At 47.9% G+C, this 19,415-nt stretch overlaps 1 protein-coding gene and 1 non-coding gene across 2 annotated transcripts in view; both read left to right on the plus strand.

Annotated features, from left to right (window-relative positions):
* Positions 1 to 10,091, plus strand: part of VPS13D (vacuolar protein sorting 13 homolog D) — a 248,113-nt gene extending 238,022 nt beyond the window's left edge. Inside the window, exons 69-70 of the mRNA XM_069479363.1 lie at positions 7,248 to 7,488; positions 9,069 to 10,091. Coding sequence (XP_069335464.1) covers positions 7,248 to 7,488; positions 9,069 to 9,200 — 373 coding nt within the window. The 3' untranslated portion in view covers positions 9,201 to 10,091. The remainder of the gene's footprint in view (positions 1 to 7,247; positions 7,489 to 9,068) is intronic.
* Positions 7,647 to 7,789, plus strand: LOC138391236 (small nucleolar RNA ACA59). Its single transcript, XR_011234840.1, has one exon. It is a non-coding gene; the product is annotated as a small nucleolar RNA ACA59 (small nucleolar RNA).
* Positions 10,092 to 19,415: the final 9,324 nt, after the last annotated feature.

Genomic DNA, 19,415 nt, shown 5'->3' on the forward strand with positions numbered 1-19,415 from the left:
TTTATCCTAGATTTGTAATTAAAAACATGTTTAAAGACCTAATTATTTGCATATTTCCCTTCAGAGTTAACCCCTTAAAAGGGTCTTTAATACCTTGCTCTACTGTTCTAACTAAATGTTTCCACATTTTTTTCCACTTAGACTCACTGTTTCACTTCTGGAAAATATTGTGTAATTACTTCCTGATGGAGTGAAAACCCCACAAAGTCCCTGGTGCCTTGATGACTTCAACTTTGTTCTCCCAGATCAAGTTGCATTTAATATTTTTGCTTTATTTAATTAATTAGTATTAAAAAGATAGTTAATGACATGATTTCAAGTCTGGCCAGCTTCAGTTTCAAATTAATCAAGTATTTCTCTGGTATGTTGCAGAATAGTCATTGCTTCCCATTTTGCTCAGTTTTGGTTTTGAAATAGGATCCTGGGTTAAGATAATGTTAAAGTAAAATTTATCCTATATGATCAAATTAATTTTTATTTCTAATTAATGTCTAATTTGTAGCTAGGAACTTGTGTTCATTTTTTTAAAAAGCACTTATTTTATTTCTAATACGTCATCACAGATAAAGGTACATCATCTAGGTTTGTAAAAGCACCAGGATGGCTCTTACCTTTTCAGAAAAGATGCTGTTAAGTGACCCACATGACCTAGGAAGCTGCTCTCACATGCTGTGTTCTGGAATTTGACAATTTGATTATATGGTTTAAATATAGTTTTATATATTTGTTTTTGAGACAGGGTCTTGCTCTGTTGCCCCGGCTGGAGTGCAGTGGTGTCATCTTAGTTCACTGTAGCCTCAAACTCCTGGGCTCAAAGCAGTACTCCCCCCTCAGCCTCCCAAGTAGTTGGGACTACAGGCATGTGCCACCACACCCAGCTAATTTTTCTATTTTTTATATAAATGGAGTCTCTCTGTGTTGCCTAGGCTGGTCTGAAGCTCCTGACCTCGAGCAGCTTTCCAGCCTCAGCCTCCCAAAAAGTGCTAGGATTATAGGCGTGAACCACTGTGCCCAGTCTAAATGTTATTTTAGAAAGTAACATTTGTGAGATTTTTTTAATACAGAAAAGTATAAAAAGGAAAACAAAAATAGCCTATACACCTACCAGCCAGATAAGTTCTTACTCTTTTTAATAAACAAACTCATGCGTATAGTTAGCAAATTCAGGAGTACAGAAGAAAATAAAGTCAAGACTAAAAGTCTCTTTTCTTCTCCTTTGTAAACATGCCTTTTATGGTATTTTGTATCTTGTCTATTCTTGAGAAATTGCATAAAGAGGGAGAGAGAAATCAGGAAATTTTTTTGGAGCATGCGCCATAATGTTGATTCTAATGTACCTTATAGTAACATAGTCTCAAAACAAAAACAAAAGGCTAGTCCTTTGAGGAATGGAATAGAATTTATTAGCTTCCGTTTTCTAAGCCAGGAACTAATCTATCAATTACTATTGACACTTAGGGAATTGAGCATTCTTTGATATGCCACTGAATTAAAACTTTCATTTAGCAGATTACTCAGCTACTCTGATAAAAGTTAATGATTTGCTAAATCTTTAATAGGTTAAATCAAGAGTTCCGAGAGAATTTTTCCACTTTACTACGGGGTAAAATATGTCTAGCATCCAAAATTGCACGTGTACTGTCAAATTCCGTTGGACCTTACAGTGTAATTTCACCATTGTTTTCTGAGACTCCCTAATACACAGATTTATTGAATCCTACTATATGCCAGGATGAGTAAGAAATTTGCTCTGTCCTCAGCAGGTTCACGGTCTAGCAGCCCAACTACCTGTAACAGATGATTGCTGTTAAAATATAAGTACGAGCAACACGTTATGGGCCCACAGACAGGAAATGATTATTTTATGCCTGGAAAGCTGAGGAAGAGCTTTGCAGAGAAGGCTGTAGATGACTGACCTGACCTGTGGGAGGGGGAGGAATGTGCCAGGGAGAGAAGGAAGAAAGGCCATGTGCACAGAGATCAGTGCTGGCCAGAGGCCTCGGCGGAAGAGCTCACGGCATGTCCAGAGAATTCAGATTGGCCAAGAGTGGCAGCAGCACGTGTGTGGGAGGGAAGGAGTAGGTGTCGGAGAGCTGGAAAGGGGGTTCCGAGGCCAGACTCTGAAGCCTGACCCTAATGGTCATGCTAAGGAGCTCACCTCTCCTGTAAGCAGAGGTGAGACTTTGAAGAAGAGGATCCCACTCAGAATTACATGTTGAAAATGAGGCCTTAATGACAACAGAGAAATTAATCCATTTGGAGAGGCTGGAGGGAGGAGTCCAGTTAGGAGGCCCTTAGAGTAATCCAGGTGGAGAGGCCTGAACACATGGTGGGCGTAATGATGAATAGAGGGGGACAGATTGGAGAGGTCTTTAGGAGGTCACATCAGTGGGGTCAGTAGACTGCGTGGATTTGGAATCTGAGTGAGGTGGAGGGTTGCCTCTCTGGGCGATGGGGACACCGTCAGCTGAGATTGGGGTGCCGATGAGAGGGTTGGAGAAGAAAGAGCTCAGCTGTGGACATGCCGAGTGGGCCACACTCGTGGGACATGCATGTGGAGATGTTCTGCAGAGGGTCTGACACTCAGAGTGACACCAGGCTCAGACACAGTCAGGGGTCACAGGTGGACCTGGTAGGGGTGACACCTGGAGGTAGAGCCTGTTCTGGGAGCACTGCTTCTGCAGTAAGATGACTCAGAACGTTTCTGATTTTGAAATGACTCTAAAAGGAGTAGAAAAAGATATATAAATAAAGTTAATAAAGCAAAAAAATAAAAGAGTGGGAGAAACAGGAAGAAATCAAATAGAGTAGTTGAAAAAAAACCCAGATAGGGTAGTTGAAACAGTTACTTGGAAGATTTCTCTCCCTCTAAGAGAACTTGGTCCTGAACCTGTTTTCCACGTGGCCTGTTAGAGGGACAGCCATTTCTCTCACCTGCTGATGAAAGGATATGTAGATTTGCGGGGGGAAGAGGGTTGTCCCCACAGGATTGGGTCACTTGGCATCTGTTCTCAACAGAAGGAAGAAATAACCAGGGCCACCATCAACTGAGGGTCTCTTCTGTGTTGGGCTCATCGATTAGCTCTAATTGTCATACAGATTAGCCCTGGAGAGTAGGCTTGTTGATGCTGTTCTACACCCCAGGCAGAGAAGCTCTGGGCAAAGCCCTGTGGCTGGTGAGAGGCAGAGCTGACCAGCCCCAGGGCAGCTGGCTCCCATGGCGAGTCTGCGAGTCTGTCGTGTGACTTGGGGAGAAGGTTATTACCTGCCACAGAGGGAGAGGCCTGAAGCTATTGTTGATAACGGTGCTGCTGTTCTGAGAACACCCCCGTGGTTTGCGGATTGTGGATATTGTTAGTGATAGTGGATTCGACTTCTGTGGCATTGAGTCTTGCCAGATTCACCCACCTCTAGTGCCTGTCATCTTGGAAAAGGATGGAGAAGGAGAAGCCGTCCCTTGTCTCAGAATAAACTCTCTGATGCTGATCCCCTAGGCTGGAGTGTCCTCTTTCTCTAACTCCAAAGTTAAAACATCGTATAAAAATCTTTTTTTTTTTTTTTTTTTTTTGAGACAGGGTCTCACTCTGTTGCCCAGGCTAGAGTGCAGTGGCGTCAGCCTAGCTCACAGCAACCTCAAACTACTGGGCTCAAGCAATCTTCCTGCCTCAGCCTCCCAGTAGCTGGGACTACAGGCATGTGCCACCACACCCAGCTAATTTTTCTATTTTTTTGTAGAGACAGGGTCTCACTCTTGCTCAGGCTGGTCTCAAACTCCCGACCTCAAGCCATCTTCCCGCCTCGGCCTCCCAAAGTGCTGGGATTACAGGTGTGAGCCACCGCGCCTGGCCAAAATCCTATTTTTTAATAGAATCAATTATAGTATCTACAGCAACCTATAACGTGTCAACAGAACACGGGGTGGCTTCTCTAGTTCTCGTATCTGAAGGATGAAGCTTATCCAGATGCTTTGTGTTTCTGGCCACATTTTCCATTCTTCCTCAGAGTTTATAATAGAGCAAAGAGCAGAAGGCATGTACTCAGGATCCACCTGAGACCACAGTGGCTCTCTTCCTCTGTGTCATCCCACGAGGTTTCCCTGTAGTCACCCATTCGTGGGCAGAAGCTGTGCTTGCGTGAGGCTTGGTGAGACGGGGATAATGAGCGGGAGCCCCGGTCAGGGCTTCAGAGCAGAGTGCCAGCGGCGTGGCCAGGACCTCTCAAGTGAAGCAAGTGAAAGCCTGTGGAGAACTAGGCCAGGAAGGGTGAGAAATGGCCCATGGCTTCAGAAAAAGGGACAGAGGAGCTGGGGCGGGAGGGGGGAGAGGGGAAGAGTGTTCTGGTTTTGCCGCGCTCTCTTGTCACCCTGACTCTGAGTTCCTCTCTCACAGAGTGACAAGTCTGGGACCAGCCTCCATTAGATAGGGGACTAGTGTGGAGCTGTTTCAATTATTCTTTGATGTAGTTTCCAGATTTGGTAAAAGAGTAAAAATTAAAAGGATGATGAGGAAACCCAAAGCCTTGGCCGTTGGTGGCAGGAGTGCCAGGCAAGTGGCAGGAGGGGATGGAGACACAGCTGGTGGCCAACCAAGCCTCTGGGGTCACTGCTCAGCTCCGGCAGTGGCCTCATATCCCCCTTCTCCTTCCCTCAATCATGCCCTTGGCTCTGATTTGCATTTCATTTGCAAAGACTTTAGGAAATTTCATGCAAATGTCCAAAAAAATGTTATTATCAGTAGCAGCTTCCGAGTGTGACTGGGGCCCCCTGGCCTTAGAGAATAGAGACCTGTAGATGCGCAGAGCTGGTCTCCCCTGCTCGTGCTTCTGAATGACCTTGGTGCTGACTTTGGGAAGAAAGCTGGCGGATGTTACCATCTCCGTGAGAGAGATGAAGAAACCAGCCACACGGAAAGCAACTGACTTGGCCCCAGTGCCCAGCTGGGCGGGCCTGTGTCTCCCTCCCCGAGTCCCCCACCTTTCCGGAGGGCATCCGGCTGCAGCGCCCGTCCTCCAGAAGTTGCTCTGACCCGACGGAGGACTTGCACCAGCTGCGGCATCCTGGAGAGGAGTCTGTTTTAAGGCCTATAGAGGTGTCCCAGTGTGGACAGTGCACTGGTGATGTCCGTGCGCTGGCTCGGGCGTGGGAGCAGCACCTGGATGGACAGCCCTGGCCCTGTCCACTGGCCCTGTGTGAATGTCAGCTACCGTGGGGGCCCTGTGGGGAGGGGCTGGGGGGCAAGGGTGCTGGGCTGGAAGTGCACCGTCCTGTGCTGGCCCAGGGGAAAGCACCTTAACTCTCAGTTGGATTTTCATGCACATTCCTGTCACCCACCCCAGTCACAGTGGCCAACTTTGGAGTCTCCAACTCAGCGGCTGTGCACCATCCCCACCCCCCCCCCCGTCCCCAGCATAGGCTGCTTTGGGGTGTCAGCTGCGTCCCAGCACATGCTGGCTGGCGCCGTGGTGCTCCCTCTGTGTGTCAGAGTCATTTCATCTCTGTCTGTCTTTCTGTCTCTCCGTGCGGACCAGCACTCGCAGATTCCGTTCAGCCTGACTCTGTGATGCTGCCCTTGATACTGTTCCGTGTGGGATGTGAGGGAGGCTGTGCTGAGTGGCCTGAGCACTAAAAGCTGCTGGGTCTTTCTAATTTTGGCATTGGGAGTTTACAAGTCTACATTCTTGGCATTGCCAACCAGTGAGAATAGAACAATAAACTCCAATTTTTGTCATGGGAGGCTGTAATTAAAATGGCAGCTGGAACAAGGCACACTTATTTCGTACTTTGGGGGTGGCCGACTCAGTGGGGTGCTGAGGGAGACATGGGGATTTAAGTGTGTCCCCCACTCTTACGGGGCTTCCACTCAGAGAGCCAAGAGACTTCTCCAGGACACACAGAAAGGACAAGTCAGCGTTTGGCAGTGCTTGGGGAGGCCGCCACAGTTAAGCACTCAAAAGTGGGCGAGGGTTGAAGTATTTAGGGGACTCTTGTTGGAGAAGCTGGAACGGTGAATCCTCAGGCCGGGGGGCATTTGAGAGGTTGAGAGAGCAGGGTGTGTGTCCTGCACGGACACAGCAGTGAGCCCGGGCCCAGCAGCTGCTCAGGCCACAACGGAAAGCAGCCTGTGCCCAGCAGGGCGGCCGCCCTGGCCCCGCAGGTTTCTGCCTCTGTTGGAGGGTTTTGCAACTGCTGACCTGGGAACAAGGCTGCCCTGGACCCAGGTTCCAGAACGGTCTAGGTGGAGCCTTGGCTCTGAGCAGCTACAGTTTGGCAGCCAGAGCTCGGCAGCCAGTCTAGCGTCAGTTCTTATTATTCCTGCCGCCATCCGTCCTCTGCTGCTGTCCCTTGACGCTGCAGCCCATTGTGAAAGGCTGTCACAAGATGCAGGGGAGGCAGCCAGGCTTGGGGGAGCTGTCACCGTGGTTTCCAAGGTTCACTACCCTTCATTCAGTAGCTGAACAGAGAGGTTTGACATGCATAAATTCCCACTTGAAATCTGTGAGCTCCGTGGAAGAGGTTTTTTTCTGAGTGGCCCTAATGCTCTTAAAAGTAATGACTAAAAGTTTAGAAAATGAAGATTACAGCTTTACCTACGAAAGCATTTTCTGTTAGAGTTTTCTGAACCTAGAGTGGTCTCCTGAGTTCCCTGTCACTGGAGCTGTTGAGCGGGGACGGTGACCTCTCGGCAGAGCGTTGAGAGGGTGGGAGCCGACACAGGCGTGCACGCACCGTGCAGTTTGGGGAACCTGTTTAATTTGGCTTTTCCCTTCAGTACTCGTGGCCCCGGGCCGCATCTTCTGCCTCCTGGTGTCTGCCTCGCTCTGCTCGGCCGTGAACCTTCTCGGCTGCTACTTCAGTTGAGCATTTAAAAGCAGTACTGTTTTCTTTCTGTTTTGTCCAAGAAAACATTGTTATAATTTTCTCTAAGCCGTAAGCTTTCTAAAAACACTCACCAAAAAAAAAAACCACCGCACAAGATACAATTTCAGGATGTGAAATTGTTTCTGTTATTAAAACTGCTGGACGTCCTCGCTGGCTAGCACTGGCTGAGCACCCCGCGGAAGGGTGCCGTGTGCTGTGCACGTGGGCCTCACAGTAGCTCTGCGGCCAGGGTCACTTTTACTCCGAATTTGCGAATGAGGACATGGAGGCTGGAGTGACTAGGCCACCTGGACGGAGGTGCAGTGAGGCGGGGGCCTCCGCCCGACGTGAGGAGCCCCGGGTGCCACTCCTGTGTTCCTCTTCCTTGCAGCTTCATAGCCGTGGAGAACATCGACAGCTACTGTGTGCTCATCTCCTCCAAAGCTGTTTACTTCCTGAAGAGCGGAGACTACGTGGACCGCGAGGCCATTTTCCTAGAAGTCAAATACGATGATCTCTACCACTGCCTCGTCTCCAAAGACCACGGGAAGGTGTACGTGCAGGTGACCAAGAAAGCCGTGAGCACGAGCAGTGGCGTGTCCATCCCAGGCCCCTCCCACCAGAAGCCCATGGTGAGTCCACCGGCCTGTGGTCGGCACTGCTGGGTGGCGCGTGCGGGGTTTGGAGGTGGAGGGTCTCTGAAGGCCCCCGCCGCACCTCCCTCTGGCCAGCAGGAACTCATGGCCGGGCTGGGCTGGGCTGTGGCGTCTCAGTCCTGGACGCAGGAGGGGCCCAGGCCGTGGTGACGGTGGCGCTGCCCTCCCGGCCAGCCTGCTCATGACCCCAGGCAAGTTACTCCACATTCGTGCCCCAGCTACCCGTCCATACAGCGGGGGCAGCAGTACTTACTCTAGTCAGTGGTGAGGAGCGACTAGCACGATACGCAGGGGGTTTATTCCCGAAATGTGAGTCTTCAGCGCATTGAATCTAAGAGGGCACCAGAGCGCACACTGGCTTCTCTGTCATTTCTCCTGAACGGTGGAAACCATAACTTTTGGTTCTGCACAAAGAAGCGGTATCTAGCATGCTCAATAAATATCTGTAAATAAAAATTATGCTGGGCCTCCAAAGGAGACAAGGTATTATGAGGACTTTTAAATAATGAAGCTCCTGTTAATGACTAACATCCCTGAAGGGCTTGCTGCATGCAGGCTGTACGCCGAGTGCTTCCTGTGGGTCATTTGGTGTTGTGTGCCACCACCCCCACTTCCCTGTTGCTGGGGGCAGGTGACTCGTTCCAAGCTACACAGCAGACCTGGGAAGGAGCTGGGGTTCAAACCCAGGTGGTCCAACTCCAGAGCTGGCCGTCCAGACCGCAGAGCCCCTTGCTGTGCTGCCCCGGGTCAGAGGTGGTGTCGTGCCGCAGAAGCAGGTTTGAGGAAACTCACTCCTCTAGCCAGTCTGACTCGGTGGCTTGTCCTGACACTCAGGTGTTAGTCCTGCACATTCGCACCTGGTATGCCAGGATTTTCAAGCCTGCAGTCAAGAAAGTTGTGTCATTCAAAAGGGCCTGCCCATCTCTGGTCTTTCCGCAGATCAGAAATAGCAGCCCCACTGGGCCTCTCTCCTCGGGAGTCCTCTGACCTTCCCCTGCTCGGGAATGCACTGGGGCTTCCCTCCGCTCAGGCGGGCTCCCCTGGGGTCACTGGCTGGAGTCAGGGCTGGCTGATGAACAGAGTTAACACCCGAAGTGTGCGTGTTTTCCCGGTTCCTGTGCGTGGTGGGCAGCCTTGCCCTGCTACCCTGCTGCCCCTTTGCAGGCAGGTGGGCAGCGAAGCCTTCTCAGTGAGAAGGGCCTAGAGGCATCTGTTTGCTAATTCCTCTTCCTCCTTTGACCATGGCCAGACCTTAGAGCTGAATCCGCAGTGCAGTCCTTTATTCTCGCTCTCAGTCTTCCCTCCGCACGTCCTCACCTCCTCGAGACTGAAACTGCGTCTCAGTTACGGGGTCCCCAGTCTCAGGGGATTGTGGGTTGGCTGCACAGTCACATGGGGAATAATGCTTGAAAAACAGATTCCAGGGATCCACCCCGGACTTGCCCTTGGGAACCTGTATTTATCTCCGGGGTACCCCTGCCATTCTGATACACGTGCCCAGGTTCCATTCCGTCTCCGCGCCTCGGGGCCGGTACTCACTCTGCTCTCCTCCGCAGGTCCATGTGAAATCTGAGGTCCTCGCTGTCAAGTTATCGCAGGAAATAAACTATGCAAAGAGCCTTTACTACGAACAGCAACTTATGTTAAGACTCAGTGAAAATCAAGAGCAGTTGGAGCTGGACTCCTGAAAAGTCCCAGCTGCTGGAGAGACACTCCCGGACACACACCCAAGCCAGCCAGGAGGAAGGAAAAGGCCCGCACTCCGGTATTACATTAGAGGCAAAACAGAATAAGGTTTGGGGGAAGATGTCAAGGAATGAGGGAAAGTAAATCCTCATTCTATTTGAAAAATACAAATAGAAACCATATTCATTTGTGGGGCAGGGAGTTACTTTAGATTATGGGGAAGTAATTTTTCAAAGGTATTGGTTGAATAACGTTAAGAAAATGTACTGAGATGAATCTAATTTTTAGATTGCCCTGTATTTTGTTAACATGTATATATGTACAACTATGTGTTTGTAAATACATAGGAGCATTTCTGCACAGGGCCTGTCATGTGTGTAAAGGTTTGTTAACTGTAAAGTAATATAAAATTATATTGGATCTTCTATTGCACTAATTCTATATGTCTAATTCAGGGTACTCTCTATAGAAAGGCATTCTTAAAAATTGAAGAATGTTATGTCTTAGTTTTGGAAACTAAAGTATTCAAAGTAAAGTAAAGTGGATTGAGTGTTCAAGATGATGGATTGATGCCTTCGAAACCTTCGGTTATCCAGGCTGGAGCTGTGAGCCAAAGTGTTCCAAGCAGAGCTGGTCCTTTGGAAGGCCCTGGGAGAGGGGCTTCGTAGCCCACCTTACATTTCTCACGCTCATTTTACAGATAGTTCTTATATTATCACAGGTTATTTTTTAAGTTATCTATCTATTTGACTTTCTCATGACTAGCTCTGCCAAACTTAGAGGAGAAATTGTGTTCCATCACCACACACACACACAAATCAGCCTTTAAGTTTTTCTTGGGTTATAATTAGAACTTTGAAACATTGGTAGGCTCTGTTGATTTAAAAGGGAAACAGATCCCATTGAACTGTTGTAACAAATCAAAAACCTGCAATAAGAATGTTCTCCTTCCTGGGCGACAACAAAGGATGAGGTCCTGGGACTGTTTTCTTTTTAATAAAGCCACCTGCCAGCATCACAGCTCCACAGCCCTAGGGGACACAGACATGGTGACCCCAGGACACAAAGGAAGAGGGAGAGAATTCCAGAAAAGGGAATGAAATAGGAGTATTAAAAACCAGTGTTTGTAAGCTTTTCGTGGAACCAAGATTTGGCCAAAGCATCTCTTGTCCTTGGTTTTAAATTCCAGCCAGCAGCAAGGCCTAGCGCGAGTGGGCGCGAGTGCCCTCTCTTCCTGGGCCTTGTTTGTGGTGGTTTTGCTTTTCTCTAAGGAATATGCAAATAGGGAAAGAAAAAAGTGGAGGGGCTTTACTTCAGAATGAATGACGCACCTTGTGATTTCTACATTTTTATTTTAATAAAGCTAATCAATTTCTACAACCTTATCACATGTAGCCGAGTCCGGGATGACTCAGAGGATCAGTGGATGTGCAGAAGGTTTTGGTGTTTGTAACTCACCCAAATCCTTCCAAGACACAAATGAAGCTAATCTCTCTCCCTCTGTCCCACCCGCTTCCCCCTTCCCTCTCCCTTCCCCACTTCCTTCCCCTGTGTGTGTGTGTGTGTGTGTGTGTGTGTGTCTGTGTGTTCGTGTTTGTTCCGAGAGGAAAGAAGGGAGCTTTAGCACAAGGGTTTTAGCTAAGTATTTTCAAGGATTAGTTGTCTTGAACTCCAAGGTTTGGATAGTCTTCACTGAACTCCAAGTTAGTGGATTGCAAAATTGAAACTTGGCTTTTGCAGGGTTGGGTGGGTTTAGGTTGTTTGTGTGTTTCTTGCTGGGTGGTAGTCATGACTGTGTCAGCTCATGCGGCTTCCACAGGATCTGAGAGCCAAGTGTTAACTCCTCCCCATCTTCCTCACCAGCCTCCCTCCCTGCACCCCCACAGGCTTGGCTTGTGGTTTTTGTCATCAGTAACCCACTGCCTGAGATCATGATCTCTTAAAGTTGAGACTCTCAGAAGGGTTGATTATGTGTGTCAGTGAGCCTTGTATCTCTTTGACTTCTAGAACGAAGTCACTTGAAATTTCTCCGTTGAATTAAGGAGTATTGCTGGAGAGGTCTGCTGTGGGTCCCAGCACACCTGGAATCCTCGGGTCTGACTGCAGGAAGCTAGTGAGGGCTGCCCGCGGGCTGGCACTTCAGGGGGGCTCCAGGGAGGTGCTCACGTGCCCCTCCCGACTCCTGGCTAACTTTAATCAGCTCTTCCAATAGTTGCCCATCTCCCATGATTGCACAACTGCTCACTTTGACATTGGCGCCTAGGAGGAGGCAGGTGTTAGAATCAATCCGGAGACCTGGTGGGGTGGGGCTGGGTGGGAGGCGAGAGGGCCACCCGCCAGCCTCTCCGTCGCTCAGCTCTCCGACGCCCTGTGGCGCTAGGGCCAGGCCTGGTGAGGAGGTTTCACAGGCTTTTGACATAGTTTCCTGGTTCTCACCAGGAAAAAAATCCAAGCTTTGGAGGAAGCAGGCTCTGCCTCTAGCTCCTTGAATGCCCCGTTTCTTTTTAAATTGGTATTTAGCCAGTGATGTCTAAGACTTTGTTATAATTTCTCCTGATTCTCTTGCTGCCTCAAATACACAGCTCCTCTCTGAGGAAAGTAAAATGAGTAGGACAAGGGGAAATCGGATAAGGAGACATCCAAGACCATCCCAATTCCCTGACCCAACCAGCTGGCCGCCTCATGTCACCGCCCAACCATAGCTGCTTTTCTCCACCCACGGGAATGACTAGCCAGGCCGTGTCCGTCCCACCCTACCCTGCGCCCCTGGGCCTGTCACTACACGATGGAAAACAGACAAGCAGCCTTTTCCCCAGCCCAGGGCGTCTTGTCGCTTGGTGGACTCGCCACAATGTGCAGAAAGCTCCAGGGCCACTTTCTTTTTAAGTATCATCTGTGCCTCAAAATATCATAGTAGCTGCTTGATAAAATTCTGAAAATGAAATATCTGGTTCTCTACTGTGTAAACACTATTACAATCACCAGTGTGTTAAGACTCTTGAACTTGGTTCTCATGTCAGAGTCATCTTTTTCTTCCTGTGGAATAAAATGTTTTGTTGACTTCCCAGATTTGTTCTTTGTTTTCTTCTGGTTTCTTGGTAATCCATAGATTCTAGAACTATCTCCAATGAAAATACTAAAGACAGTACAATATTTGCAATGAAATGTAGCCTCTCCCTGCAGCCCAGGGAAGCACGTGCCAGGGCAGACCCCACACACCGAGCAGGTGTCGACTTCCAAGAGTAAGTGGCAGTCGCCTCTGCAGGCCCGGAGGCTCCACGCTGGCTGCTGCTCACCCCGCGCCGAGGTGTCAGGTCCAGTCCCCAGCAGGACGGAAGTCGTCACTCGGCCTTTAGACTGATGAAGTGCAAACAGCAAAGGAGACTCAGCAGGCACGTCCAGGGACGGAGCAGCACCAAGCGGGTGTGGTCCAGGAAGGTTTCAAAGCTGAACTAATCGGGGGGTTGAGAACCGACACTGGACAAGGCACTTGGCAGCATCAACGTCACTGAGACCAGTTTTAGAGGAGCGGCGGGGCCAGGTCGTAGGAGAAAAATGGAAGGAGAGAAACTGGAGAGAATGAGTCTGACCCTCTGGAGGAGTCTGGCCATGAGTGGAAGGTGAGCAGGGACTGGTGCTTCCCGGGGGAAGGAGGAGCGACGACGGGGAGAAGGAAGACCAGCGGCCGGGGAGGGGGGACTTGGGATTCCGTAGGTTGCTCCTGTTTCTCAGGGGGATGGGCCAAGAATGGGTGGAGGGCAGGACACGGTGGGGATTGGAAAGAGGAAGATGCCAGTAGTCATGTAGGATAACGGGAGAGCGCTGCCCAGGCCAGAGAAGCGTGATGTCTTTGCCGGGCAACACTGGGGGCCGTTTGAGGTTGGTGACCATGAATTTGAAGCCAGATCGGCAGCCTGGTTGTGTTGTTTTTCCCCAGCCACGTTTAGCTGCGGGGTTCAGTGTGGATTAAGCAAAACCCTGGATTTAATCAAGAGTTGTTCCCCTCACCTGTCGAACTACCTCGTCCACCAGCGCCACTTAAACTGGACAAGAGCCAGTCCGAGCAGAATGTCGAACAGAAATCCAAGAGCTTAGAGAGGGGAAGGGCTACGCTTTTCAAACCAGAGCACAGCATCTAAAGAATATGCCCCTTCTAGGGGGAAAGGGTGGGAGGTGTGGTTAACACCCCCAAATGAGACTAGACTATTTCGGGGGCTCAGAGGCACAGTGGGGCGATACTTGACCACCAACCAGACAGTCCAGGGCATGGGGATGCCATTGGCCTAGAAAGCGTGTGCGTGTGACATCTTCAGTTTCCTCCAACAAGTTCAACGTGCCACCTTGCATGCACCGAGTCACTGCAGAGACAGCTTGCACCTAGCTCTGGAGAGCAAGAATGTGACTTCTAGTACTGCCAGAAAAACTTGCAGTTTGCTGCTCGCTGGGACACTGTATCTCAGGACCCTAAGAACAGGTGTCTAAAAGATGCTGAAGTGCTTTCTCAACACAGATCCAAGCATGTTCATTATTATTTAGAAGTTTTGATTAACCCCGAAGAGCACTTGTTCAGGAAACTTGGAGTGAGGTTTCACTATCACCTGCAAGGGCCCTGAAGGTAACTGCTCACCTGAGCCGTGGCCCTCTGGCTAGGGGACGATGAAATCGATCATAGAAAAAAGAAAGATGTCTGATGCTGACCAATCCTAATGACACTTTTAAAATTCGTTTTTAGATTTTTATACAAATGCAAAACACACGCATACTTTCACATGTCTGCTGTATACTAGGAGGGCAATTACTGCAGCATCTTTGCCTCTGCTCCCCCTGCAATGTCACCCCTCTTTCCTCCGTCTGCTCCACCTCGAAACTCATAAACCTCAGGTATTGCCCGAATTCTCACCACGCTTGTATAACTGCATACAGACATGTATGTATGGATAGACATAGTCATGGTTTCCTAGCACTCGTCTTTACAAAAATGGAATCATGCTGCATATATACTATTTTGCAACTTGCTCTTCCCTTCAGGGTGGCAAGTTAAGTGCTGCACAATAATTATTGGTGTAAATGTTGTGTAATTTCCTCAACTGATCCTTCATCGATAGGCATTCACTTAGTTTGCAGGCTGCCTCCACCTTGCTCTGCAAGAGCAACACTGAATATCCTCCTGTTGATGTGCTCAGGCCCCAGTTTTATTCCCGTGCAGCAGATGCCCAGGAGCGCGTTGGCTAGGAGGTGTATTCAAGGTCGTTTTCCCAAAATCCTGGTGGGAATGTGAAGGGCTGCAGCCAACCATGAGCACCTTTCCTGTGCCTGTGGTCAGTCTGAGTACAGTACAAAGCGGTATCTCTTTGTCACTTTGTCTTGCATTTCCCTGGCAGCAAATTTAACAATACAGACCATCATTTGTTTGTTTATTTGCATTTGGATTAACTGTTAGGAATGGTGCTGAATTATAGCAAATGCCTTTTCAGAATCTATTATTATGACCATATTATTTTTTCTCCTTTAGTTTTTTTTGGGGGTGGGGGTGGGGGTGTAATACATTGTGTTGATAAATTTCCTGATACTGAACCACCCTTAATCCTTGGAGTAAGGGATTCCACTTGGGCATAATGTGTCAGTTTGTTATTCTATGGATACATTTCCTGGTTTTTTTTGGCTAATATTTTGAATCTTTGCATCTTTAAAGTGAAAGGGATCTATAATTTTCTTTTTTTCATAGTATCTTCATCAGATTTTAGAATTAAAATTATGCTGCCTTCATAAAATGGATCGGGGACCAGCCTGAGAAAGAGTGAGACCCTGTCTCTACTAATAATAGAAAGAAATGATCTGGACAGATAAAAAAATTAACCGGACATGGTGGCCCATGCCTGTAGTCCCAGCTACTCGGGAGGCTGAGGCAGCAGTATTGCTTGAACCCAGGAGTTTGAGGTTGCTGTGAGCTAGGCTGATGCCACGGCACTCACTCTAGCCCGGGCAACAGAGCGAGACTCTGTCTCAAAAAAAAAAAAAAAAAAAAAATGGATCGGGGCGCTTTCCACCATTTTCTATGGCTTGCAATACTTAAATTACATTAGAATTTCCTCTTCTGGTTGTTTTTTTGTTTGTTTGTTTTGTTTTTGTTTTTTTGAGACAGGGTCGTGGTCCGTCTCCTGTGCTAGAGTGCAGTGGCATCATCGTAGCTCGCAGCGACCTCAAACTGCTGGGCTCAAGGGGTCGTCCTCCCTCAGCCTCCCAAGTAGGTGGGACTACAGGCATGCACATCAACACACCTGGCTAATTTTTCTATTTTTTGTAGAGACGGGGTCTAGCTCTTGCTCAGGCTAGTCTTGAATTCCTGGCCTCAAGTGATCCTCCTGCCTTGGCCTCCCAAAGTGCTGGGATTACAGGTGCGAGCCACTGCGCCCGGCCTGTTCTGGTTTTTAAAGGTTAAATAAAAGTGGGCTGTAAATCCTTGGGTTCTAGAACTCTTTTCAGTGGTTCCCTTTCATCATCATCCCACTCTCTACTCTGTTCATTGGAAGATTCAAGTTTTCCATTTCTTCATAGGTCAGTTTTGGTAGCATTTGATTTTTTTTAATCATTCAATTCTCTTAAGTTTTTTAATTTGTTGCCATACACTTGCATGTATTCTCTTAAAATTATTTTCATGCCTCCTGTATCTGGTTATTTCTCCTTTCTCATTCCTAATCTTGCATATTTTTACTCTTTCTTTTAACAACTAACTTTTTGAGGAGGTGATTGTTCTTTTCAGAGAACCAGTTTGAAATTTATTTCTCTTCGCTTTGTTTTTATTACTCTATTGATACATCTTTGATCTTTTACTCCTTGTCCCTGGCCTGTTTTGATTTATTTTGCTGTTCTTTTCTTGCTTCCTAAGGTAAGTATTTAGTTTTGTTGTGTTGTTTTTTTCACCTTTCTCCTTGAATGATGATGGCATTTTAGGGTTTTAAATTTTCCTTTGATTGCAGCTTGCTTTATCTCATAGATTTTGGTATGAAAGTATTCTCCTTTCATTGTTTTCTGTGTAGTTTTAAATTCTCTTTTAATTTCTTCTTTGATCTAAGGATTACTTTGATCTAAGGATTACTTAGGAATATGTTTCTTAATTTCCAAATAGTAAAAAAATTATCTCTTTTAAATTAGTGTTTTGAATTTTATTGGATTATGACCAATAAGTGTAAGCTAAAGATTTCTACATTTGAAAAAAAGTCTTGTGATTTTCTTTTTGTCCAAGTACTTGATCAATTTATGTAAATGTTCCACTGACATATGAAACAGATGTATATTCTCTCTTTGAGGCACGGGTAGAGAGAGAAGTTTATAGACTGTATTAATCAAATCCTGTATGATCTTACTTATTTTTTTGTGTAGGAGAGATCTGACCTACATCTTCAAGTGGCCTGAGGGGCCATTTCTAACTGAAGCTATATCCTCTGGAACGGCAGTAAGTGCTTAAAGTAAACAAAGTTAGAAGAAAGGCTGAAGAAGAAAAGAACACAGCAGCCTTAATTAAGCTTCCTCCAAATAATCCAGTTGGAACTTTAGAAGGATTTGATGCAGGAACAATTGCGCTACAGAGCGGCCTTCTCCGCGCCCAGGAGCCGGGCCAAGCCATTTGTCGCTCTGAGAGGAGCCAGACCATGTTCTCTCGCAGTGTTACCCAAGCAGCACACCCAGTATAAATAGTTCCCAGGGACTAATAAAACTTCACACCTCATGCTTATTCTGGTCTGACTCAAAATCACAAAAAGGTCACGGATACATTTTGACTTGGAGGAAACGTATAGATCTAGACCGACTTGACTCTCGAAACCCTGCGCCAGTCTGCCCCGGAGGGAGGTGGTGTGTGGGGGTGTGGAGGGGACAGGAGCTGAGATGACTCCCAGGGGCACTTTAGGGGGAAAATTCCTGCCTCTGAGGCATGTTTTCCTAAGACACTTAACTTCAGGGTACATGGAGACTTCTGGGAAGTTTGGCGAACCCTGCAGAAAGGCAACTGTCAGTTTGTCCGATGATTTGCCCATAGAGCTCACACATCCCCAGGTGTTCCCAAAAACACAGGTGACTCTGATTCTAGAGTAACCAAGCCTCTGCCCTCCCGACCACAGGGACGCACTGCCAGCCCCTGCTGTTGAGCATGTACTGTGTGCCAGGCCCGGTATTGGGTGCCAGGGATACGCAATGAATAGGGTGACACTCTTGCTGCTCCCTGAACTAAACTAGTGGACGCTGGGGTGCGGCAGGGAAGACGTCACTGAGGAAGAGGCAGGTGACCCGAGTCCAGAAAGGCTGAGAAGGATGCAGGAGGCAAAGAGGAAAGGGCGGTGCCCACGCGCAGTAGGCGCTGCTCAGCGCTGGTGAGCTGGTCTGGCTGGAGCACAAGGGCAGCAGGTGGGAGGCGGTCGGGGCCAGATCATCCTGGACTTCATGAGCCACGTTGGGAGAAGTTTTAAGCTAAGGATTCCACGGTAAGACTGGCATCTCAAAAGATACCTCTCTGGCTGCAGAGTGGAGCCTGGGAAGCGTGGATCGGGAGTGGGAGGCCGCTGCCATAGTCCGGGCAGGAATAAGGGGCGCTCAGGCGGGACGGAGACGCGTGCAGAGTTGGGACGTGTTTTTGAGCAAGAACGGACAAACCAGAGGGATCGATTTAATGTAGAGATGAGAGAAAAAGACAGCCAGGGTAGCCCCCAGGTTTCCAGCTTCAGTAACCAGCGAGGCGTTTGAAATCGGGGCAGACTGGATGGTAGTGGGAGCGGGACGTGAGGAGGAGGGGCAGGAGCCAGCCCTGGGGACCGCGCACCGAAGCGAAGGACCCTGAGCAGCGCCCACTGGAGAGGCCGGTGGGAAAGGAGAAGAGAACGTTCCAAGAAAGGGGACGTCAGCGGCATCGCACGGTGCTGACACGTCACAGCAGACGCACGTTGTATTCACCAGCATGAGGGCATCGCCGGTCAGAAAGGTTTTGCTGGAATTGCGGGAGCAGAAGCGACGCTGGAGAGGGCGAGGTGCGGATGGCAGGGCAGGTAGAGGTAGTGGGTGGGACAGGGTGGCCATGGAATGGTTGGCCCGTGGCAGCCAGCGGGAGTGGGACCCTGGGTGCCGGCAAATGAAAGCGTGCACGGCCACCTGCAGACAATTCAAAACAATAAGAAACCCAGGGCTAGAAGCCAGTCTGGTTTTTATTACCACCGCGCTCTTGGCGATTCTAAACAAATCTGGAGATTTTCTGTGAAGATAAGTTTCTCCTCCCTTTAAAAATCTTCAGTGGGTTTAAATTCCATTGAGTGTGTGTGTGTTTGTGTGTGTGTAAGCTTCAAATTAGCACATTTGTATTTTCCTTTAATAAACCTTGCATTCCACATGGACATTAATTCTGAGAACGGCCAGTTACGCAGTGGGCGCCAAGGCCCCTGCACCCAGCCACGCACCTTCCTGCGGAGAGAACGTTCTAACGGTTTGGAATTGCTCAAGCTTGCTCCCAGCCCTCTGTTCCTACATATTCCTGCGTTTAAACAGATTTGAAGTGAATAATGACACACAGTGATTGCAAAGAAGAAGCAATAAAACTTGAGTCGCTTCAATTCTGTCATTCTATGTGACCGCTTGCAGTTTGTGTTTAAACATTTAAGCAGCAAAACAGGGTGCATGCAGACTATGAAGTGTAATCTTTTTGTTTGGTAAGTACAAATTTTTGTTCATATAGGAAATATAAAGAAAATAGTTAAATTAGTGGTATGATTTAGTAATTACCAAAATTATAGATGTACCTTTTGCAGAGGTAATGATTTCATTAAAATCCACCTACAAGTTACTAGAGAATTATTTAAGTAAGCATTTGTTGTATAGGGCTATAACGAAAAAAATCAAAATTCATTAAGTGAATATAAAAATGTAAAAATATGAAATGGTTAAGTAATTCTGCCCTTTTTGTATTGTAATACTTATTTAATTTTTACTGGCATGATTATGTACTTTTTAAATTTAATGAAAACTTTTTACTCTCTATTTCTTGTTAGTATTATTTGTTTCATCCATGATTATTACTGAAGTTCATTTTGGCATATCGAGGAGTAGAGTGTTACAAAAAAAAAAAAAAAGATTCTCTCTGGGTTTCCAGCACACTGGGGACACCACTGGCCCAAGATGAGGATCCCTGGGCATTGGAGCATCTATCACCCTGGAGATGGGAGGGGGACTGGGTCTGA

The sequence above is a fragment of the Eulemur rufifrons genome, chromosome 8 (genome assembly GCF_041146395.1).
Source record: "Eulemur rufifrons isolate Redbay chromosome 8, OSU_ERuf_1, whole genome shotgun sequence".
Lineage (NCBI taxonomy): Eukaryota > Metazoa > Chordata > Mammalia > Primates > Lemuridae > Eulemur > Eulemur rufifrons.